Source organism: Pecten maximus, chromosome 9 (assembly GCF_902652985.1).
Source record: "Pecten maximus chromosome 9, xPecMax1.1, whole genome shotgun sequence".
NCBI lineage: Eukaryota > Metazoa > Mollusca > Bivalvia > Pectinida > Pectinidae > Pecten > Pecten maximus.
Window position 1 is genome coordinate 4,108,014 of NC_047023.1, and position 27,205 is coordinate 4,135,218.

General features: G+C 34.6%; 1 protein-coding gene across 7 annotated transcripts; it reads right to left on the minus strand.

The window, feature by feature from the left end:
- Positions 1–635: 635 nt before the first annotated feature.
- Positions 636–27,205, minus strand: LOC117334628 (D-aspartate oxidase-like). Of its 7 annotated transcripts, none has more exons than XR_004534204.1 (11): positions 11,962–12,580; positions 9,420–9,534; positions 6,092–6,177; positions 5,594–5,659; positions 5,284–5,338; positions 4,253–4,351; positions 3,792–3,856; positions 3,026–3,143; positions 2,494–2,592; positions 767–1,920; positions 636–706 (listed from the first exon to the last, which is right to left on the minus strand). XR_004534204.1 is itself a non-coding variant. In XM_033894343.1 (11 exons), exons 1-11 carry the CDS (start codon positions 12,156–12,158, stop codon positions 1,771–1,773), a joined length of 1,014 nt encoding a protein of 337 aa, XP_033750234.1. In that variant the 5' UTR covers positions 12,159–12,582; the 3' UTR covers positions 636–1,770. The 7 variants fall into 7 exon arrangements, 6 of the variants coding, with proteins under 6 accessions (XP_033750234.1, XP_033750235.1, XP_033750233.1 ...); XM_033894343.1 differs by having other exon boundaries at positions 636–1,777; positions 1,814–1,920; positions 11,962–12,582; XM_033894344.1 differs by having other exon boundaries at positions 636–1,719; positions 1,798–1,920; positions 11,962–12,582.

Genomic DNA, 27,205 nt, shown 5'->3' on the forward strand with positions numbered 1-27,205 from the left:
GATTTCAAAACGAAGTTCAACAACTACCGAAATGATGCAGTTGAAGAAAAGAAAAGGACGATCTCATCACTGCATGGCATTAAAACATGCTATCTTATTAGTCCGTGATATCGCAAACGACGTCCTGTACATGCACATGTAAAATAAAGTATGCCGAGATGACCCCAATAAGTGCACCTGGCGGCAGCCGATTATACAATCACATGACCTTTCAACTTCGTATGTAAATGAAGAATCTGGACAGGCTGAGGGAGCCGTTTGAAAATGGCGTTCAGAGCGAGGAATTCGGCGATGCTTTCACGGATTATTGTGTTTTGGATGTAACAATTCGTATTGAGCGACACGGTAGGTTAAAGATGAATGTTTCCTGATGACGGTGGCATATAGTGTGCACCGTGTCAGTTTGAATAAATGTGTTTTTTAGTCGATTGAAGTGAGATGGGGTGCCGTTTCGCTCGTGGCGGAGTTTCCGGCCTTGAGCTTAACAGATTACACATACCACTGTCAAATAATTTTTTTTTGAAAATCACATTTTCTATGCAAGCGCCTGTGGTCCAGACAGGACATTTGGTACCTGGTAACCACTACATGAGTATTGTATAGAATAACAGTACACACAAATATCACAAACGACATTCTGCTCAGTATAACTTTAATTGACATGTTCAGTTAATGTAGAGCCTTCAGATTGATTTCGCTTCCTGACCTCGACAGATTCGTCCTGACCTCGACAGATTCGTCCTGACCTCGACAGATTCGTCCTGACCTCGAAAGATTCGTGAATATTTAGAAATACAGCATATGTAGTTAGTATATCTTGTGTTGGGATGTGTAGAAGTGATGGTTACTTACAGACAACCGTACGTAAATATTCAATGACACAATCACAGTTTTATACTATCTTTACCTAATCCCAAATCAACTGAAATTGTCTTAAAACAGTCCCGTGTATATAGAAACATTTATCTTTACACCGACCCGTGTATAGAATTCATCTTTACAAAGACACGTTTATAGAATTTATCTTTACACAGACACGTGTATAGAATTTATCTTCACAAAGATAAGTGTATATAATTTATCTTTACGACACACGTTTAGAGAAATAATCTTAAACAAACATATGTTTAGAAAACATATCTTTAGATAAACACATGTTTAGAAAAAATATCTTTACAAAGACACGTATATAATAATTATCTTTACACATACACGTGTATAGAAGTTATCTTTACACAGACACGTGTATAGAAATTATCTTTACAAAGACACGTGTATAGAAGTTATCTTTACACAATTTATCTTTACACAGACACGTGTATAGAAATTATATTTACACAGCTACGTGTATAAAAATAAATCATATTTATAAACAATGAAAATTATCGTCACACAGACACGTATATAAAATATCTTTTTATGGATACATTTACAAGTTTACATTGAGTTTACCTTGACATGGGCATACAAATAGAAATTTTCTTTATACACAAAGGCACATGATTTCAGGTTCGAAGTAATAACTAGCTAAGTTTCTGGAGGTTGTACATACAGGTCAAACATTTGAAGCTGGATACAATTTGGACCACAATTCTTGTTTATCGTATTCAAGTCCTTCATAAAATTGTTAATTGGCCTTGACATTGACACGCCCTTCACAACCTTGACGTGTTGACCTTTGGTCCCTGTCTTTCATAACTTTGATGAGCTGACCTTGACCTATGTCCTTCGCAACCTTGACGTGTTGACCTCGACATTGGTCTCTGTCCTTCATAACCTTGATGAGCTGGCCAAGACCTATGTCCTTCATAACCTTGATGAGCTGACCTTGACATTGGTCACCGCCATCCGAGCTGCGTCCAGTGCCGTTCCCCAGCTAAAACACACGCCGTTAGCACCATGACCGTAGTTATGGACGATCTGTAATGAAACCATGGAAACATCTCAAAGATCTAATATTAACATAATAATCCTTAAAACAGGAAACATTTTAAACAACCAGGACATAAACATGGTACCAAGTTCTATGTATTGATAACATCGGCAATCAGTCAGTTAACAAATAAAAAAAAATACGAAAATAATAAATTAACTCCTCGCTTCCTTACAGAACTTTAAAAAATGTTCATAAAACTCAAATAACACTACGGTCGGTCACACAAGTGTTATTACTTACATATAATATACAATATTATCCATAATAAATCTGTGTAGACGAAAATTCTGTACACAATCAAAGTACAAACATTTAATTAGCCCCAATCCCATTTGTCATTATGAACCAATCAAAGGCAAATAAAATATGTTTAAACCAAACATTTGATTTTGACGAGTGATATGTGTTGCATGTCAGAGAAATATAATTGAGTGATATTAAGTTGTTGAAACCTGCTGACAGTTATGGAGGAATCGAGCATGCCAAGTTAAAACAGATTACTCAAGGTCTCCTAGTACCACCCCATAATAAACAAAAACTTTTTCCTTTGGACATACCCGGAGAGTCCTCTCGTCCACCTTGATGGTTTCCTGTTCCAGTCGGATATCATGTCTGTGGGGCCGTATTCCGACCCACCGGCGTACCTCAGGGGCATTCTATACATACAAAAACACCAGAGTGATATGCTAACCTTACTATAGGTATTAAATAATTAGCATCATAGAGGGATGAATTTTTGTCAAATGTTGTAAAGAATGTCTAAAATTGCTTAACTCTAGGATCGGTCTAAATACACAGGCAAACAAATGAGCAGGTCCCTGTGTCATTGCCATTATGCAATAGGATTCATCTAACTACACCAGGACTGTAAGAATTATCAAGTCCCTGTGCCGGTTTGCTCTAGAATATAACTAAATACACAGAGTATGTAAGAATTATCAAGTCCCTGCCGGTTTGCTCTAGAATATATCTAAATACACAGAGTATGTAAGAATTATCAAGTTCCTGTGTCGGTCCACGCTAGGATTATCAGGTCCCTGTGTCGCTCCTCGCTAAGATATTAATACACACAGACTGTAAAGTATGTACCTTGAGGGAAGGTAGGACCTCGTGACATATCTCACGAATTCGGTTAAAGGTTTTTGGGTTGTAGTCACGTTCAAATTGACCAACTTCTCGTGTCACCCCCAAGGTCACATCGTCTTGTCTGCCAACAAAAACAATGCCATGCACATCATATAAAGCCAATCACAATTGTATTTGAAATGATGTAGGTTATATCATTTGGACCACATTATGACATACGGGTACAAACTGGGCGATACCAACTTACCCAGGGTAGATGGACCACATTATGACATACGGGTACAAACTGGGCGATACCGACTTACCCAGGGTAGATGGACCACATTATGACACACGGGTACAAACTGGGCGATACCGACTTACCCAGGGTAGGTGGACCACATTATGACACACGGGTACAAGCTGGGCGATACCGACTTACCCAGGGTAGATGGACCACATTATGACATACGGGTACAAACTGGGCGATACCGACTTACCCAGGGTAGATGGACCACATTATGACATACGGGTACAAACTGGGCGATACCGACTTACCCAGGGTAGATGGACCACCTTATGACACACGGGTACAAACTGGGCGATACCGACTTACCCAGGGTAGATGGACCACATTATGACACACGGGTACAAACTGGGCGATACCGACTTACCCAGCGTAGATGGACCACATTATGACACACGGGTACAAACTGGGCGATACCGACTTACCCAGGGTAGATGGACCACATTATGACATACGGGTACAAACTGGGCGATACCGACTTACCCAGGGTAGATGAAATTATCTCCGTTGCCTAGAACATAGAACTGTTTCACCCAGGGTGCCTTCACCTAAAAATATAAACATATTGTCGACGTGGTATGGTTTATAAATAAACCTTGATTTTGTTTATGTTCATTTACTGAATTTTCCCTAATTGGAGTAATTGCTAATTATCAGGGACAATCCAGAGACCTATATACTAAATTAGTATATAGGTCTCTGGACAATCCGAGTACTGTACGATCGAAATCAACATCGACTGTAGGGTATATTGATTTCAAAAGCTGCAATTTACACAGCATATTAAAATAAAGTATGACAGAACGTGCCAAGATATTTATGAAATATCTGTGGTGAGGTTAAGTGTATCACTGTTTGCTTACGATGTTCTCACTGTAAGATTTTAAAGTAATAACACGTACCACTTGTCATTGGTCTAATTTTAGAGATGATTTGTGATTTACCCTAAGTGTGTGTCCTGCTACAGGAAACATGTCTGTATCTCCAAACAACTGCCGACTTCCCCACCCCAGACAGTTCACGGCGACGTCGCACTCAGGAATCTAGAAACAGAACATTTACCAGGTAAACGTCACACACATGGGGATCTAGAAACAGAACATTTACCAGGTAAACGGCACACACATGGGGATCTAGAAACAGAACATTTACCAGGTAAACGGCACACACATGGGGATCTAGAAACAACATTTACCAGGTAAACGTCACACACACGGGGATCTAGAAACAGAACATTTACCAGGTAAACGTCACACACATGGGGATCGGGAACAGAACATTTACCAGGTAAACATCACACACATGGGGATCTAGAAACATTACATTTACCAGGTAAATGCCACACACACGGGGATCTAGAAACATAACATTTATCAGGTAAACGTCACACACATGGGGATCTAGAAACAGAACATTTATCAGGTAAACGTCACACACATGGGGATCTAGAAACAGAACATTTACCAGGTAAACGGCACACACATGCGGATCAATAAAACAGAACAAATGTCAAACTGCCACGTTTGTGGGGATCTAGGAAAAGAATATATATTATATCAAATTAAATCATTATCAATCCTTGGAACAATTCGAGTCTATTGATATATTCACAAAATACTAATTTTCTTGGCGTTTTCAGTGATAAGTAACAAAAAACAAATATATAGAATTCCAAGTAAATTATTAACAGCACAAATGGTTAGTATCTTGTAACTGTAGCCAAGAAACATACATAATAATACATGTTTCTACTGTACAACTTTGTTGTAATTGTCAAATCACTACGATACTACATACACTGTAGATCAAGGCGATTACACTGAAAGTTATCTCAATACATATATCTCTATTTTATTGTAAATGTATTATATATATATAAATGTAGATAAATGTATCATACTTATGTAAAATATACATAACTATTATGTTATCTCGGGTCAAATAAAGTCATATATAAATATATAAATATACTCACTTTAGATAAAGATGTTATTTTCTGGCTAATAACATACCCTCCATTTTTGCGAAATCTGAAATATTAGCACTTCAGGCGAACCGACAACATTGTTTAAGCAAGATTAATTTTAACAGAGTATATCGCTTATATAATCAAATTTATTCGTCATCAACAAATTTTTGAAGCACAAAATAACTTCAAAAGCAGACACCACATGCCCTAAGAACATGAAGCTTTAAGTTAAATTTAGGATTATAAATAACGTATGTCATTAACGTTTATTAAAGTTTTGTTATCAATACTTATATCATTCTGAACAGGAACCTACCTTTTCATCAACCATGGAAGATATCGCCGGCATTCCACCATCAAGGTATCATACCACCAACCGTACCTGTCAACACAATTTGTTTTTCAACATTTGAGTGAGATGTTTTATTCCTCTCAGCCAAGTTTTTTTTTTACAACAATAGCGAAACAAGTCTGATGAACTTATATTAATCACGCTTGTTGGCCCGGATGGAAGCGTGCTTGGTGAAGAAAGTCAAAAATATGGAGCGCGTCACAAATATGTGTCATCCCAAAATCTAAAACAGTAGTGTATACGATTGGCCAGGACAATGTTTATCGAGAAATGTGTGCTAAGTTCAAAATATATCTAAATGGCTCCCACGGCAGACATATTGCATTTCAAATCAACAATAAAAATAATGAGAGATAAGATACAATCCATTTCTATTAATCACATCTATTTTGTAAAATTCAAGTAAATATGTAAATGTTCAAACTGTCTTCTATTGCGACGGTGATATATTTAAACACGTACTTGTATCTTTTGCCCACAGGTAAGCGTTGTAATTCTTCATTTGATAAAACCGAGAATCCATAATCCATGTGACGATGTATAGGGAGCTACAAATACATACAAATACATCATACAATACATACATATACATACAAATACATACAAATACATCATACAACTAATTACAAAGAAAAACAAATACATCATACAAATACAAATAAATACATAATACAAATAAATACAAATACTTCACACAAATACATACAAATACAAATACACAATACAAATACATACAATTACATACAAAAAAATACATACAAATACATACAAAAATACATACAAATACATACAAAAATACATACAAATACATACAATTACATACAAATACATACAAATACATCATACAAATACATCATACAGATGCAAACAATGTGTGTATATCTAACGGTGAAATATCTGTATAATTCCTCTCCTTACAAATACATACAAATGCATACGAATACATAATACATATACATAACAAAAATACATACAAATATACATTGTATACACAAATGTATATAAATATGTAAAATGTATCAAAACTATACAAAACACAAATACATTGTACATACTACAAATCTAATTATAGAAATATATGTCTACTAACTGTATACACAGATAATACATACAACTATAAACAAAATGATGAAAAGGTTGTGGAAGCTATTGTGAAGGGTTTAGTATAAACTTTATTTTATTCAATATACATCCTTTACATTCAATACAGCGAACACACTAGGGATGAATTGGATTCGGAAACAAGTGTTAAACACTTATGTAAGATCTGTCTCCAGTACAATAAACACATGAATTTAAATGATGCATGATGTAGTTGATGTATATATATGTATACGAAAAACAGTAACGTAATTACAGTAATTAACGTAATTACAGAAAAAAAGTGGGAGAGGAAAGTGGAAAAGGGTTGTGAGGGGGTTCAGCATGTCAATTAAATAGTTTGACACTGAAACAACGAGAACAGAAAGTTTTGGACAACCGTGCAATGAGATAAAAGATAATTCAGACAGGAAATAGGAGTATGAGCATCAGTCAAATCTCTCAGAGCTGATTATAAAATTTTGAACACATAAGAAGATAAGAGCATTTTGATCATCAGTCAGTTCATCATTCCAAAATAACAGTACTCGAGTTGTGATAGAACAGGTTATTTCAATAAAGATACGTGCTCGAAGTTGAGGGGCCGCGGTGGCCGAGCGGTTAAGGTGTCCCGACACTTTAACACTAGCCCTCCACCTCTGGGTTGCTAGTTCGAAACCTACGTGGGGCAGTTGCCAGGTACTGACCGTAGGCCGGTGGTTTTTCTCCGGGTACTCCGGCTTTCCTCCACCTCCAAAACTGGCACGTCCTTAAATGACCCTGGCTGTTAATAGGACGTTAAACAAAAACAAACCAAAAAAGCTCGAAGTTGAGAGTAACGACGACACCGTAACAAGAAGTGGTCATTAGTTTCGTTTCCGTTATTACATGGACAGAGAGGACTGCCAATAAGATTTCTACGGAACAAGTAAGATTTGAGAGAACTACACTCCATCCTTAATCTGGCATGGATAATCTGACCCATCCTGCTACCGCTATAATAGAAAGGTTTGGGGAAGAAAGCGATGCTTGAACAGTATTAATAGAAAATGAATATCAGCCCCTAATCTTAGTATGAGTAGGGTCTAATATTTTTCCTATTAATACTAACCAAAAGCAGGCGCCTGTGCCCGAAGTATCTGGATGAGCGCAGTAACCCAGGTCATGAAGGAGGCAAAAGAGAACATCACGTGCAGAGAAGTTCAGAAGGCTGTTAAAGAACTACAGTAAAACTCGGATAAGTCGAAGTCGACGGAACCAAGCAAAATATTCGACTTATCGGATGGTTCGACTTATCCGTGTTCGTTTGTATAGTGTATACTGTGACAAAATACCCGAGTATCATCGGCTGTATGCCGAACAAGTTCTTGAAAACATGGTCGAAAAAAAATTACTTCGACAGCTTCCCGATACGTTTAAACGTCGACGATTGTAAGACAGCTTGGCAGGATTGCAATCCGGATAGACGAAGGGTGAACACTTTTTTTGACAAAGCTGTTGAAAAGACGAGAAGAGACCCTTACATGTGTTGCAAGGTCGAGCTAGAAACTGGTCCCAACGGCATGAATGCAATTCAAATCAGTCCAGAAAAACAGACGAAGGTAAAGGAGGAAATGGTTCAAGATCAAGAGGACAAACAGAGGTCATGCAGTGAAGAGCCCTGGTTTCATGGTTAATATTTACATTCTAATTGTGGATTCTTTGTATGAACATAACAAGTGAAAACAACAAACATTTGACCATGAAAACACTATATTTACATTTGTCTGGGATTGTCACCATATATATTCTGTTTGGCAGCTCTGGCATTGATGTTCGTTTAAATGCCATCCATCACGCGCTACACTCATATCAGCGTATTAATACAACACAAACAGGAACTACAATATCCAGGATAATTAAGTTTAACGACTTATTATTTTGTTAATCATTATTTGTTATAAAAAAGATTCCATTTGCGCATTACGTTGATAACAAAATGATTAACAAAATTGAGTTTAAAAAAAAAAACAATCCATGTACTATTTTGTTTGCCAAAAAGCACGCGCCCATGTTCCGGCTGTTCCAACTACTGACAAAAAATCTTCTGACTGTCGGTAAGGCAGGAATTATGAATTTTAAATATGAATTATAGCATTTAGAAAATAAAAAAAGTAAAAGGAATGTAAATTTAAGCGTTAAAATGTTATTATGTTGTTTGCTTGCAAAGCTATGGCATTCAAATAGATCATAAATACCATACAAAAACAGTTCGATGCTTAAATGAATACAGTATGAAAATATCGTTTCACGTGCATCAGTTAAATATTATTACGTCTGAAAAATAGTCCCCGATTCATTTCCGTAAATTGTGTTTTCTTCGTCATCTATTTATAAAATAATTCGAATTTAACACGAATTATTATATTTCATGTTATTTGGTGTCTTTCTGATTTGAATAAAAAGAAAAAAAAATCGACTGGAGCTTGCGGAGCCGAAGGACACAGTAAACCGATGGTGAATTGGCGGGATCACCGGCTGTTCAATTAATTCAACAACTTTTCGTATAGTTATCAAAAGTTTCAAATTTAAAAATGACTCTGTTCTTTATCTTTTTTCAAGTCACTCTAACGTAAATATGAGAATTGAATAGATTTTTTTCATGTTAATGGCGGCTATGATTGTCTAAATATCTTCTGATCCATCATGGCCACCACTAGCGCGAACTCACCGCCACTTCCTCGTTCATAAACTGGTATCCAGATACCCGGATGACGCCCGCTTCCGGTCCCTCATCTGACTGCCATATATGGTCAAACCAATCGAAGGAATTCTGAAGCCACTTCCTTTGAATGAAAAGATGAAAAAGATGAGCTCGGGTGAATATAAAGAAAAACAAATATATCACGTCAAATATATAAGCAATAAACTGCATGCATACCATCGCATAACTCGCTAACGTGTTACATAAACACACACACGGAAAGTGCACATTATTAGCGTTTGTTTATAAAACGTGTCATGTTTTTTTTTTGTTTTTTTTTATACAAATTTGATCCGTATGACCTTTTATGTAGGTCAAGGTTTCGTTAAATAAACTTGGTAGTCCTTTACCCCAGCATGCTATAGACACATATCTGGTCTGACACTCTGAACCTCTTGGTTATTAACAAGACGTTGTTTAAAAAAAAATTAAGCTTATATGACCCATGTAAATTGAATATATAATAGGTCAAGGTCATTCATATGAACAAATTAGGTAGCCCTCCACTGTCAGCATGCTACAGGTCTAATATTGAGAAGTCGTTTAAACATTTTGGCTTATTTGACCCTCTGTGACTTTGAATGTTGTTTGGTTTGGTTTATTTTGTTTAACGTCCTATTAACAGCTAAGGTCATTTAAGGACGGCCTCCCGTGCGTGCGACATGTACATGTATGCGTGTGGCGAGTGCGTATGTGTGTTTTGGGAGGCTGCGGTATGTTCGTGTTAACTCTCCTTGTGATAGGCCGGAACTTTTGCTGATTTATATTGCACCTCACTGAAGCATAGTGCCGAAGAGACCCAGCAGGACACCCTAACCGGTCACATTATACTACCAACGGACGAACCAGTCGTCCCACTCCTTCATATGCTGAGCACTAAGAAGGAGCAGCAACTACTATTTTTAAAGACAGAACCCAAAGCCTTCCTCACAGCGGCGAAAAGGCCAAAAGTGAGGCATTGTCAAGGGAGACATGAGGAAGAAGAAAGTTGTTCAGAAAGAAGAGAAAAGATAAGATCCCAAATTTAGTCGCCTCTTACGATCATGCAATGGGTGCTGCAGGTGCAATTCTTACGCCCTACCTGCAGGGCAGTTGAATGTTGTAGTGCTGTGTACGGCGTATAATGTTGTTGCATTGAAGTGTACATTCGTTCACAAATATTGAATTTTAAAAGAAGTTGCCTTAAATATGATTAAATGTATTATTCGTTTTCTATATGCCTACACCGACGATATTGTGTACCAACAGATGAAAATATTTCATTTCAGTTCATTGAACTGAAACACGAAATGCAAGAATGGGCACATATGAATAAATAACGAAATGCAATAAAATATTTGAAAATTGTGTTTTAGGAGTACGATAGGTTTGGGAAGGAAAATCAGTATATCAATTGGTGTTATGGCAGCATATCTCGCAATCAGTCGCGGCAAATACCTGGTTGTGTGTACAGCACTAGGTAATTCAGAAAACACTTTTGTATTTCGAAAAATCGATAACAGCTGTGCAGAGAAATGTCACATTTAAATATACATGTCTAATAAATCCTAACTAACTAGAAATTGCTGGCTGACAATTTGACTGGCTTTTCGCCTACTGTATATTATACACAAGACCTACAGACTTATTATGATTTCAAAAGTAAACACTTAATATTTCATAGGCATCGATCCAAAATTATAATTTTGTTTAAAGTCTCAAATACAGTCATCATTGGATATATTATGAGTAAAGAAACGGTATTCGACAGGTAAGGGTTATCAGACGAGCTGGACATGGGAGATATAGCACTGTCTACGTCGTTATCATCTTCGCTAGCCAAGGATTCTGATTACGTTACACTCAACGAACGTGTCGTTAAGCCTTGGCTAGCGAAGATGCGTCATTGTTTGACACAAGCAAGGCAGAGCAAGCGTACGTTGTATAGAGAATAGTTCGAAATGCTCAGGGATTAAATATTACATCGTCAATGATTAAGTGTTTTTTTATAATTCATTTATCTTAAACTGGTGTCTTTCACCATAAAATAGGAGGCATCGTATAATCTAAATTAGGTTATGTTAACACCACCTTGCAGATGCGTCAAGGTTATATTAACAAACTTAATAGTCCATTGCATTTTGCTTGGGCATGATATTCAGTAAAGATCATAACCTGGGATCTCTAAGTTATTGAGATGTGTTTTTGAAGTTTTTCACCAAATTACACAATTGCATATTGACCATTACTAAAAACCGGAAGTATATTACATATATATATATGTACATGACATGCACGTTCATTACATGTAAGGAAGCCTAACTAACTGGCAGCGTTTACTTCCAAAAGTAGAACTAAGGCACGTGCCAGTGTACGTTTTAGCCGATTTACAAATGTATGTCAATATAGCCGGGATAGTGCGCGTATAGCTGGTACCACCGTAACAGCCTATAGGCAGGCCATACATTCCAGCCATATCGGAACTACTGTACTACATATATTGGTATGTGTATAATAACTACTGGAATACCGTGCTTGCTGGCTCGACTTGGATGGTGTAAGCTCCAGATTCGGGCGAAATATACCCGCTGCTCCATCACTGGTGGTCTCCTGGTCAAACTTCTCAGCGATGATGGTCACTCTGGCGTTTGGAAGGATGGACTGGACATTGATGGCGGTGGACAATCCGACCACACCGGCACCTAATATAACTACGTGACTCTCCATGACAGTCAGAGAGATTTGTATATATACACCACTGCTACAGATAACGCTGTGTACTAGGCTGCCAGTCCGTCCACGAGACTATTAGAACACGCGAGCAGGCACCCAATAAATTCTACGTAACATTTGGTTAAAGATTAATTAAGTGACAACTTAAACACGTGACAAAAAGCGATTGTGTATCCTGAGCAAATAAAGCTAAAGCACATGGAGATACAACCATTTTGTCCAACATATAATATGTCACTATCACAACAACTATGTGCATAGAGGTTTCTTCATTAACATATATTAGTACTTTTCTAAATGCCCCGTTCTCGATTGTGTATATAGTAAGGTGGGTAGCATATACCCAAATCTGTGAGGGTAAATATTATATATGTACATGTATATATAATCTGTGGAGGTAACTATTATATATATAATCTGTGGAGGTAACTATTATATATATAATCTGTGGGGGTAACTATTATATATATAATCTGTGGAGGTAATTATTATATATATAATCTGTGGAGGTAACTATTATATATATAATCTGTGGGGGCAACTATTATATATATAATCTGTGGAGGTAACTATTATATATATAATATGTGGAGGTAACTATTATATATATAATCTGTGGAGGTAACTATTATATATATAATCTGTGGAGGTAACTATTATATATATAATCTGTGGGGGTAACTATTATATATATAATCTGTGGAGGTAACTATTATATATATAATCTGTGGAGGTAACTATTATATATATAATCTGTGGAGGTAACTATTATATATATAATCTGTGGGGGTAACTATTATATATATAATCTGTGGAGGTAATTATTATATATATGATCTGTGGAGGTAATTATTATATATATAATCTGTGGAGGTAACTATTGTATATATAATCTGTGGAGGTAACTATTATATATATAATATGTGGAGGTAACTATTATATATATAATCTGTGGAGGTAATTATTATATATATAATCTGTGGAGGTTACTATTATATATATAATCTGTGGGGGTAACTATTATATATATAATCTGTGGAGGTAACTATTATATATATAATCTGTGGAGGTAACTATTATATATATAATCTGTGGGGGTAACTATTATATATGTGTATATATAATCTGTGGGGGTAACTATTATATATATAATCTGTGGGGGTAACTATTGAATATATAATCTGTGGAGGTAACTATTGAATATATAATCTGTGGAGGTAACTATTGAATATATAATCTGTGGAGGTAACTATTATATATATAATCTGTGGGGGTAACTATTATATATATAATCTGTGGGGGTAACTATTATATATATAATCTGTGGAGGTAACTATTGAATATATAATCTGTGGAGGTAACTATTATATATATAATCTGTGGGGGTAACTATTATATATATAATCTGTGGATCACGTGATGCCCTAACTGAGCTGACCGGTGTGTGTGTGGTGCGAACATTTTTTCTAAAATACGGATACGTATGGACATTTTTCTGTGTTTCTTACAGCAAGTAAGTGTATATGAACATTCAGTTGTTAACTGCAGAAAATAGTTTTGACCAAATCTAGGACTATCTGGAATATTGTCAACTTTTGTGATCTGTGCAACTACCTATAGAGCGGCCATTTCTAAATATAGTCACTCCGCTATCGAACATTCCACGTGCACGTATACGTCCTAGATATGGCTAATCATGACCACAGGTGCCTGACTCGTTTTATAAAATAATAACATATAGAGTACATATAAATGAGAAAGGTTCTGAACTCCCCCAGGCTTGAAATCTGATGTATTTATTTCTAAGTACCGTAGCTTCGGTTGTATTGGGTGGATATTTTCGAAGTAGGACTTAAATTGAAGAGAAATGGTCAATCTTTAAAATAAGCCATAACATGTTGTCGATTTCTCGATATTAGTTTACGAAATCGGGCGTGAAACTTCAAAATCCCCTCGATTTTGTTTAGTCGGACAAGTTGACGTAACGGGGTCACCACACTTTGACTCTATTGGACATAGCTTTAAATACGAAGTCCACGGGTTAATCACGAGGTACGCTTCATCAGATCACCGAATACAACTATTACATACACTTACTTTATGTATACGAGCACCCTATCGACGGCCCCGGGACTTTTTATGCATACTGATAGCAGATTTTCCACTTGAGTAGCCATGTTGTGTCAGCCGCGGTAAATTTGAACAAGCATTCTGATTGGTTATAGAAAATGTGTTGAACCAATCAGAATGCTTGTTCAAATTTACCGCGGCTGACACAACATGGCTACTCAAGTGGAAAATCTGCTATCAGTATGCATAAAAAGTCCCGGGGCCGTCGATAGGGTGCTCGTATACATAAAGTAAGTGTATGTAATAGTTGTATTCGGTGATCTGATGAAGCGTACCTCGTGATTAACCCGTGGACTTCGTATTTAAAGCTATGTCCAATAGAGTCAAAGTGTGGTGACCCCGTTACGTCAACTTGTCCGACTAAACAAAATCGAGGGGATTTTGAAGTTTCACGCCCGATTTCGTAAACTAATATCGAGAAATCGACAACATGTTATGGCTTATTTTAAAGATTGACCATTTCTCTTCAATTTAAGTCCTACTTCGAAAATATCCACCCAATACAACCGAAGCTACGGTACTTAGAAATAAATACATCAGATTTCAAGCCTGGGGGAGTTCAGAACCTTTCTCATTTATATGTACTCTATATGTTATTATTTTATAAAAACGAGTCAGGCACCTGTGATCATGACCAGCAGAGCAGGGTGAGTGCACCCAACGACGATAAAGGTTTACGAATCACCCCGGAACAAGCCCTAGTTTTTACAACCCCAGTGAGTGATAGCTATAGTTCAAAAGATAAGCGTAAGCAAATGTCTAGCCCACTGTCCCCATATTTGATGGAAAACAAGCGTTCCGATTTTGGGTTGACGGACAGTCATGTCCCCATATGTGACAATAAACAGTCATCGGGCACACCGAGTATGGTTGAATCCATGTTTTCGCCTGAACTTATGCAAGATTTTGCCCAAATGCTGGCCCCTACCATAGCCACGATGGTCGCTACGTCAATTGAACAATCACTCTCTCAGTCCATCCAGCCCCTTATCCATAGTGCTGTGAATGCCGCCATACGCGACAATACTCAACTTGACACTGTTATCTCTGAGCAAGTTAATGCGAAGGTAGCACCACTTGTTGATATAATACAAACTCAATCATCAGAGTTACAGAACTTAAAAACGGAGTTAGGCGATCTCCGAACGGCTTTAGAGGAACAACAGCAGTATTCAAGGCGCACTGCGCTTAAGTTCCACAACGTCCCAGTCCCTAGAGGTGATATTTCGGCCTTTGATACCCATCAGGCAGTCATCGACATTGCTCGGATAATTGACGTCAACATCAGCCGCAACGACCTTTCCAGGACCCATATCCTTGGAGGAGTCAGGAATGGAAAAACGACGGTCATCGCGCGCTTCGTCCGCTACTCAGACCGATACAATGTGTTTAAGAATAAAAAACTGTGCAAAAATCAAGCTGATAACATTTTTATTACCGAAAGTCTGACAAAACACAGATCCTCCCTTGTAGGCCGACTCAACAAACTGCGCAAAGACAAACATATTTATTCCATGTGGACAATGGACGGTCGCATTTTTTATAAAGTAAGCGAATTTTCTCAAAAAGTTCTAATCAAGTCCGAGTCGTGTGTGACGGCACTTGAATCTCAGTATCGCCCAAATCCAAACGTCGTTTCTGCAACCCAATGATTCCATCCTGCAGTTTGCTATGATTTTTGAAGTATCGAACAGTCTCTGCAATGAATATAGATATATTGTGTTGTGACAATTTGTAAATGTGTTTATAAACCATAGGTATACTAATCTTAGATGAGATGTTGTAATCGGTAACCGTGTGTATGATCGTCTAAAATAAGGTACAACGTACATCTGTAAATTACATTGTAATCTTTGTGAGAACAATTTTTTTTACTACCTCGTATATAATACTCATTCCACTATATAAGTCGAATTGTTTCGACCAATTTGTGTTGTTGCCTTCATATTACCATTATTATTGCTAGTGTCTCAATAAGATAAACCACTGACTTCGGGTTGCCCCAGTCTCACCTTCTGGATGATAGATTATTTTACGTACGCGTGCAGTAATGTCAGTAAATGTAATTGATCTCGGTAATTGATGTCTGAAACGCTCGGACGTCGTGGAAGACATACTAGTGTATGTGTGCGCCTTTGCTGTAGTGTTTACTCAAGCATACCTTGCCTGATTGCATTTATCCAGATGGCGTTTGGTGATGCATACTGCTTTAGTGTGACAACTTAGACATAAAATGCTTACACAATAATAACTTATTGAATATGTAAGCTGTATTTTTTTCAAGTCTTTCTGACACGTTCAAATCCTATGTCAAATGTAAATACAATGCAAGCAGGTAAGATATGTGATGTGTGAGTAAGGTACAGTGTACACGTGTGTGCATGAGTATCGAGGGTGCACGCCCACGTGCGTGATTTCATTTAGCCGTGACATGTATATAGTTACAATATATTATATCAATTAAATATGGTTAATGTAAATATGAACAATGTATATATCAGTCTAATTGTTTGAAAGCAATAAGTTCAAAATTTTGATAAGTGCACCGTAAAACGTTCTAGTGTCTAGCTGGTTTTCTGCTACAGTCAGTCTTGTTTAAATCTTACGTGTTACCAGTTCTTGTAAAGCAATCGTGAGGAACTATTCTAAAATTTAGTATTCTAGTGTTGATCATTGCTCTTTTGGCAAATTTTAATTAAATCATTATTCATTGTATCTACTAAGTATACAACCGAATGATATATTCCCAACATAACTATATATATTTTTTTATTCAATTTATTTTCAATGTCCACGTTTCATTTGTATCAATATGTCTTAACATAATACCCACCATACAACCCGGATACTCCATTGAGTATCTGCTGTAACTTACCTGTACTTACCTGTACTTGTTTATCTTCTTCTCTCTTTATTACCTCCTTTTACATTTGTCTGCCTCGCCTTCCGAATGGCATTCATCTTTTTCCTTTTCCTCTGTGTACTTTCTTCGCTTGGCTCGGTCTCCCCCTCCTTCCCAGTATATACGTATGCACCGCGGTCACCTATGGCAGACCTCCATCAATGCTTAGAGAATTTTATTTTTGACCCTCCATGACAGGTAATGATGTTTGCGCCTGGAGAGCTGCCATAGGATGTTTCTATTGTAAGTTGGCATGTATACCAGTCACATTTGTCTTCAATAATGATTTCTCCAAAGTTTTTAAAACAGCTATCTCCAATCTGAACTGTCTCCATAGGATATATATTTTGCTACTACAGTTGTCCCATTACATCCATCATCCATACAATGTAACCTTAATTATTTTATTAATAGCTGGGGATATTCACCCAAATCCCGGGCCCAACTCTAATAACAGTTCGGCTACCAGTGTCATTAGTTTGCTCCATTTAAACATCCGAAGTTTAAGAAATAAGGTTCAACATTTGTGCTCCCTAACAGATGATGTTGATATTGTATGTATAACTGAGACCCACCTCGATAACTCCATTCCAAACTCCGATATTAATATCAGTGGTTTTTCTGAACCCTTTCGTAAAGATCGAAACATGTTTGGGGGAGGGGTTGCCATATATTTTTCTGAATCACTTGTAGCCAAGAGAAGAATCGATCTTGAATTTGGTAACGATGAAACAATATGGTCTCAAATTAAATTTCGTAATACCTTGTATCTAATTTGTAACGTATACAGACCACCCTCTTATACTGGTACTGGTTTGTGGCAGAATTTACGACACTCGATTGATATTGCTTTCGAAGAAACGCCCAATATAATAATTACTGGTGATTTAAATATTGATTTTTTAAAGCCTATCAGAGGTGATCTGTGTGATATCCTGTCCAATTATAATTTAACTAATGTTATTACCGAACCTACTCGACAAACCGATACCTCCTCTACACTACTTGACCCGATCATTGTAAGTGATACTGTTAATGTCGTTTTTTCTGATGTTATTGAAATTGAGCGAACCATCAGTGACCATGATGCTGTTTTTGCAATTATAAATATCCCTGTCAAAATTAAACATTATTTTAAAAGAAAGGTTTGGCTGTATGATCAGACTGATATTGATAAACTGAAAGTCATGATTAATAGTATCCCATGGCTTGACAGATTTGCGAACCTATCACATGTCAATGAAATGTGTAATTTCTTTACTGAGAAATTCCTTGATGCCGTTGACAAATGTATACCGTCCAAAGAAATAGTAGTACGCGATAGTGATAAACCGTGGATGAATGGAATAGTTAGACGTAATATGAGAAAAAGAGATCGACTTAAAAAAATAATGTTCAATAATAGAACCGAGTCGAACAAAAATAAATATAAGTATATGAGAAATAGAGTAAACAATATGATCAAGAGGGCTAAAGAAATATTTTATGATAATATAAATACAGTTATAGACAAAAGTACTAACAGTCCTAAGACGTATTGGAAACTTCTTGGGAATATTCTTAAAAGTAAAAAAAAACCCAGATATATCCCCTTTACTAGATAGTACTACAAACGAAATAATATACGACAATGATAGAAAATGTGAATTACTAAACAATTACTTTAGCTCTGTGTGTACTTTACCTGAAAATGATATAGATAAACCATTGCCAGCTTTTGAGAGGCGGACTGATTCTATTTTATCAGAAATACATATAGATTACAGTGAAGTTGAAGATATTATAAATAATCTAGATGTTAATAAGGCGTCTGGCCCTGACGGAATTAGCCACAAAATGTTAAAACTACTGTCCAGTGAAATAGCTATACCGCTATCTTTTATATTTAATTATTCTTTGTCTTCCTCTATATATCCTGACAATTGGAAAATTGCGCATGTCATGCCTATTTTTAAGGCTAATGACGCAAGCATTGTCTCCAACTACAGACCTATCTCACTGCTAAGTTGTATAGGTAAACTATTTGAGCGTGTAGTACATAAACATATTTATAATTTCTTAATCGAAAATGACCTTATTTATAAATATCAGTCCGGGTTTCTACCAAACCATTCCACAACACATCAACTTATCGAGTTATATCATTCAATAATTACATCATTAGAAAATTATGAGCATTCGATTTTAATTTTTTGTGATTTTTCAAAGGCCTTTGACCGTGTGTGGCACAAAGGTCTTCTACATAAACTTAACAATTATGGTATCTCAGGACCTCTTCTAAGATGGATAACTAGTTATCTGTCGAATAGAAAACAATCAGTTTTTATTAATGATTCTATATCTTCGCGTAAGACTATAAATGCTGGTGTCCCTCAAGGATCAGTTCTAGGTCCACTTTTCTTCCTTCTTTATATAAACGATATTTCATGTGAACTTTCTTCCCTATCTAGACTCTTTGCAGATGATACCTCTCTTTCTTATTCGTCCCATGACTTAAACACTATTGAAGCAGACGCAAACGCAGATCTTATTAAACTTGAAGTCTGGTCTAAAGAATGGCTAATGTCCTTTAATCCTACTAAAACTGAGGCCCTGGTTATCTCAAATAGGCAACTTCCATTTATCCCATCTTTAACATTCAACAATACCCCAATTCAAATCACTAACCAACATAAACACTTAGGTGTCGTTTTTTCTAATGATTGTAAATGGAATATCCATGTTGAATATATGGTTAAAAAAGTTAATAAATATATAGCCACACTTCGTAAATTAAAACTTATCCTAAATAGGAATACATTAGAAAAAATGTATCTTACTTATATTCGACCTCTACTCGAATATGCCTGCGAAGTATGGGACAACTGTGGTACAACAAATTTATTGCTATTGGAAAAAATAAATTTAGAAGCTGCGAGAATAGTTACAGGGCTGCCCATATTCACAAAAAAAGATTTCTTATATCAAGAAACCGGCTGGTTACCCCTTGCGAAGAGAAGGGATGCTCGGAAACTGTTTTTATTCTATTCTATAGTTAATAATTTGTCACCTACTTTTCTCGTCGACTTATTGCCAATGTATATTGGAAATATAATTCCATACAATTTGCGAAATGCACATCTTTTGAGAGAACAACACTTTCGTTTACAACTTTCAAACAATTCTTTCTTTCCCTCTACGTCAAAACTCTGGAACGACTTGAATATCACTATTAGAAACTCGCCTTCTCTAAGTTCTTTTAAGTCAAATGTAAAGAAATCTATGACAGCAAACAATATATTATATAGTAAGCATTTTATAAACTATGGACCTAGGAATTTAAATATTATCCACAGTCGACTGAGAAATCGAGCTAGCACACTAAACTATGATCTTTTTAGAGCTAATCTCGTAGATTCACCCGAGTGTCAATGTGGGCATCCCTGTGAAGATTGCTATCATTTTTTCCTTATCTGTCCTTTGTATGCCAATTTAAGAAGAACACTTATTACTGAAATATCATGGTACGGTCCTGCCAACATCGATGTTCTTTGTAAAGGTGATCCTAATATTTCACCAAATGACAATGTAAAAATCGCCAAAGCTGTGCAAAACTTCCTGAGAAGGTCGGGTAGATTCGACTAGCTGCCGTTTCTTACTCCCCCTCCCTTTTTCCTCTCCTTTTCTTAATCTTATTAGTTCATAAACTTGCTTCAAAAGTGTCCTATCTATCCGTACTTTATATATAGTGTAAGGACAACAATGGATCAATTGAATCCATCTAAAAATGTAGGTTGTATTTCTGGTCCTTCCGGATCCAAACGGCACTTGAGAAACGTAGTTAACTGGAAGAGCGGACGGAACCAGGAGAAAGCCACTTACGCACGGGATGTGATGAACATTTGAAACAGCTGAAAGATTGGAAAGTGAATAGTGTAACAAGTGTCGTCTGTGTCGGGAAGGATCGGAAACACAATCTCAGTTCATTAATTTTACTTGTTGCAAGCTATACAAAACTATTGTCACCCCCCCCCCCTCTCTCTCCTCCTGCCTGTCTCTCATTCTCTCTCTCTTTTTCCATCCCTAATAAATTATAACCTTTTTTTTATTTTTTAAGAAAGACAATTCATAAATCATCTTTTGTTTATCATATTGTTGAATATTTGTACATATCATCATGTGACCACTGTATATTATCATATGTCATTTATGCGGGAAAGGTCATCAATAAGTTGGCAAAACTTACCGACCAATCCCTTTGTCATTTTATGTCAATAAAATATGTTTAAACTAAACTATTATATATATAATCTGTGGAGGTAACTATTATATATATAATCTGTGGGGGTAACTATTATATATATAATCTGTGGAGGTAACTATTATATATATAATCTGTGGAGGTAACTATTATATATATAATCTGTGGAGGTAACTATTATATATATAATCTGTGGAGGTAACTATTATATATATAATCTGTGGAGGTAACTATTATATATATAATCTGTGGAGGTAACTATTATATATATAATCTGTGGAGGTAACTATTATATATATAATCTGTGGAGGTAACTATTATATATATAATCTTAACTATTATATATATAATCTGTGGAGGTAACTATTATATATATAATCTGTGGAGGTAACTATTATATATATAATCTGTGGAGGTAACTATTATATATATAATCTGTGGAGGTAACTATTATATATATATATAATCTGTGGAGGTAACTATTATATATATAATCTGTGGAGGTAACTATTATATATATAATCTTAACTATTATATATATAATCTGTGGAGGTAACTATTATATATATAATCTGTGGAGGTAACTATTATATATATAATCTGTGGAGGTAACTATTATATATATAATCTGTGGAGGTAACTATTATATATATATATATAATCTGTGGAGGTAACTATTATATATATATATATAATCTGTGGAGGTAACTATTATATATATAATCTGTGGAGGTAACTATTATATATATAATCTGTGGAGGTAACTATTATATATATAATCTGTGGGGGTAACTATTATATATATAATCTGTGGAGGTAACTATTATATATATAATCTGTGGAGGTAACTATTATATATATAATCTGTGGAGGTAACTATTGTATATATAATCTGTGGAGGTAACTATTATATATATAATATGTGGAGGTAACTATTATATATATAATCTGTGGAGGTAATTATTATATATATAATCTGTGGAGGTTACTATTATATATATAATCTGTGGGGGTAACTATTATATATATAATCTGTGGAGGTAACTATTGAATATATAATCTGTGGAGGTAACTATTATGTATATAATCTGTGGAGGTAACTATTATATATATAATCTGTGGAGGTATCTATTATATATATAATCTGTGGAGGTAACTATTATATATATAATCTGTGGGGGTAACTACTATATATATAATCTGTGGAGGTAACTGTTATATATATAATCTGTGGAGGTAACTATTATATATATAATCTGTGGAGGTAACTATTATATATATAATCTGTGGAGGTAACTATTATATATATAATCTGTGGAGGTAACTATTATATATATAATCTGTGGAGGTAACTATTATATATATAATCTGTGGAGGTAATTATTATATATATAATCTGTGGAGGTAACTATTATATATATAATCTGTGGAGGTAACTATTATATATATAATCTGTGGGGGTAACTATTATATATATAATCTGTGGAGGTAACTATTATATATATAATCTGTGGAGGTAACTATTATATATATAATCTGTGGGGGTAACTATTATATATGTAATCTGTGGGGGTAACTATTATATATATAATCTGTGGAGGTAACTGTTATATATATAATCTGTGGAGGTAACTATTATATATATAATCTGTGGAGGTAACTGTTATATATATAATCTGTGGGGGTAGCTATTATATATATAATCTGTGGAGGTAACTGTTATATATATAATCTGTGGGGGTAACTGTTATATATATAATCTGTGGAGGTAACTGTTATATATATAATCTGTGGGGGTAACTATTATATATATAATCTGTGGGGGTAACTATTATATATATAATCTGTGGAGGTAACTATTATATATATAATCTGTGGAGGTAACTATTATGTATATAATCTGTGGAGGTAACTATTATATATATAATCTGTGGAGGTAACTATTATGTATATAATCTGTGGAGGTAACTATTATATATATAATCTGTGGGGGCAACTATTATATATATAATCTGTGGAGGTAACCATTATATATATAATCTGTGGGGGTAACTATTATATATATAATCTGTGGAGGTAACTATTATATATATAATCTGTGGAGGTAACTATTATATATATAATCTGTGGGGGTAACTATTATATATGTAATCTGTGGGGGTAACTATTATATATGTAATCTGTGGAGGTAACTATTATATATATAATATGTGGAGGTAACTATTATATATATAATCTGTGGAGGTAACTATTATATATATAATCTGTGGGGGTAACTATTATATATATAATCTGTGGAGGTAACTATTATATATATAATATGTGGAGGAAACTATTATATATATAATCTGTGGGGGTAACTATTATATATATAATCGGTGTAGGTAACTATTATATATATAATCTGTGGAGGTAACTATTATATATATAATCTGTGGAGGTAACTATTATATATATAATCTGTTGAGGTAACTATTATATATATAATCTGTGGAGGTAACTATTATATATATAATCTGTGGAGGTAACTATTATATATATAATCTGTGGGGGTAACTATTATATATATAATCTGTGGAGGTAACTATTATATATATAATCTGTGGGGGTAACTATTATATATATAATCTGTGGAGGTAACTATTATATATATAATCTGTGGGGGTAACTATTATATATATAATCTGCGGAGGTAACTATTATATATATAATATGTGGGGGTAACTATTATATATATAATCTGTGGGGGTAACTATTATATATATAATCTGTGGAGGTAACTATTATATATAAAATCTGTGGGGGTAACTATTATATATATAATCTGTGGGGGTAACTATTATATATATAATCTGTGGGGGTAACTATTATATATATAATCTGTGGAGGTAACTATTATATATATAATCTGTGGAGGTAACTTTTATATATATAATCTGTGGAGGTAACTATTGTATATATAATCTGTGGAGGTAACTTTTATATATATAATCTGTGGAGGTAACTATTATATATATAATCTGTGGAGGTAACTATTGTATATATAATCTGTGGAGGTAACTATTATATATATAATCTGTGGAGGTAACTATTATATATATAATCTGTGGAGGTAACTATTATATATATAATCTGTGGAGGTAACTATTATATATATAATCTGTGGGGGTAACTATTATATATATAATCTGTGGAGGTAATTATTATATATATAATCTGTGGAGGTAACTATTATATATATAATCTGTGGAGGTAACTATTGTATATATAAGCTGTGGAGGTAACTATTATATATATAATATGTGGAGGTAACTATTATATATATAATCTGTGGAGGTAATTATTATATATATAATCTGTGGAGGTTACTATTATATATATAATCTGTGGGGGTAACTATTATATATATAATCTGTGGAGGTAACTATTGAATATATAATCTGTGGAGGTAACTATTATATATATAATCTGTGGGGGTAACTATTATATATATAATCTGTGGAGGTAACTATTATATATATAATCTGTGGAGGTAACTGTTATATATATAATCTGTGGGGGTAACTACTATATATATAATCTGTGGAGGTAACTGTTATATATATAATCTGTGGAGGTAACTATTATATATATAATCTGTGGGGGTAACTATTATATATATAATATGTGGAGCTAACTATTATATATATAATCTGTGGGGGTAGCTATTATATATATAATCTGTGGGGGTAACTATTATATATATAATCTGTGGAGGTAATTATTATATATATAATCTGTGGAGGTAACTATTATATATATAATCTGTGGAGGTAACTATTATATATATAATCTGTGGAGGTAACTATTATATATATAATATGTGGAGGTAACTATTATATATATAATCTGTGGAGGTAACTATTATATATATAATCTGTGGGGGTAACTATTATATATATAATCTGTGGAGGTAACTATTATATATATAATCTGTGGAGGTAACTATTATATATATAATCTGTGGAGGTAACTATTATATATATAATCTGTGGAGGTAACTATTATATATATAATCTGTGGGGGTAACTATTATATATATAATCTGTGGAGGTAACTATTATATATATAATCTGTGGAGGTAACTATTATATATATAATCTGTGGAGGTAACTATTATATATATAATCTGTGGAGGTAACTATTATATATATAATCTGTGGAGGTAACTATTATATATATAATCTGTGGAGGTAACTATTATATATATAATCTGTGGGGGTAACTATTATATATATAATCTGTGGGGGTAACTATTATATATATAATCTGTGGAGGTAACTATTATATATATAATCTGTGGAGGTAACTATTATATATATAATCTGTGGAGGTAACTATTATATATATAATCTGTGGAGGTAACTATTATATATATAATCTGTGGAGGTAACTATTATATATATAATCTGTGGAGGTAACTATTATATATATAATCTGTGGAGGTAACTATTATATATATAATCTGTGGAGGTAACTATTATATATATAATCTGTGGGGGTAACTATTATATATATAATCTGTGGAGGTAACTATTATATATATATAATCTGTGGAGGTAACTATTATATATATAATCTGTGGAGGTAACTATTATATATATAATCTGTGGAGGTAACTATTATATATATAATCTGTGGAGGTAACTATTATATATATAATCTGTGGAGGTAACTATTATATATATAATCTGTGGAGGTAACTATTATATATATAATCTGTGGAGGTAACTATTATATATATAATCTGTGGAGGTAACTATTATATATATAATCTGTGGAGGTAACTATTATATATATAATCTGTGGAGGTAACTATTATATATGTATATATGATCTGTGGAGGTAACTATTATATATATAATCTGTGGGGGTAACTATTATATATATAATATGTGGAGGTAACTATTATATATATAATCTGTGGAGGTAACTGTTATATATATAATCTGTGGAGGTAACTATTATATATATAATCTGTGGAGGTAACTTTTATATATATAATCTGTGGGGGTAACTATTATATATATAATCTGTCGATGTAACTATTATATATATAACCTGTGGAGGTAACTATTATATCTATAATCTGTGGAGGTAACTATTATATATATAATCTGTGGAGGTAACTATTATATATATAATCTGTGGGGGTAACTATTATATATATATAATCTGTGGAGGTAACTATTATATATATAATCTGTGGAGTTTAGGTTTCTTCATTAACATATATATATATATATATACATGTATATGTACATGACATGCACGTTCATTACATGTAAGGAAGCCTAACTAACGGACAGCGTTTAGTTCCAAAAGTAGAACTAAGGCACGTGCCAGTGTACGTTTTAGCCGATTTACAAATGTATGTCAATATAGCCGGGATAGTGCGCGTATAGCTGGTACCACCGTAACAGCCTATAGGCAGGCCATACATTCCAGCCATATCGGAACTACTGTACTACATATATTGGTATGTGTAGACTAACTACTGGAATACCGTGCTTGCTGGCTCGACTTGGATGGTGTCAGCTCCAGATTGGGGCGAAATATACCCGCTGCTCCATCACTGGTGGTCTCCTGGTCAAACTTCTCAGCGATGATGGTCACTCTGGCGTTTGGAAGGATGGACTGGACATTGATGGCGGTGGACAATCCGACCACACCGGCACCTAATATAACTACGTGACTCTCCATGACGGTCAGAAAGATTTGTATATATAC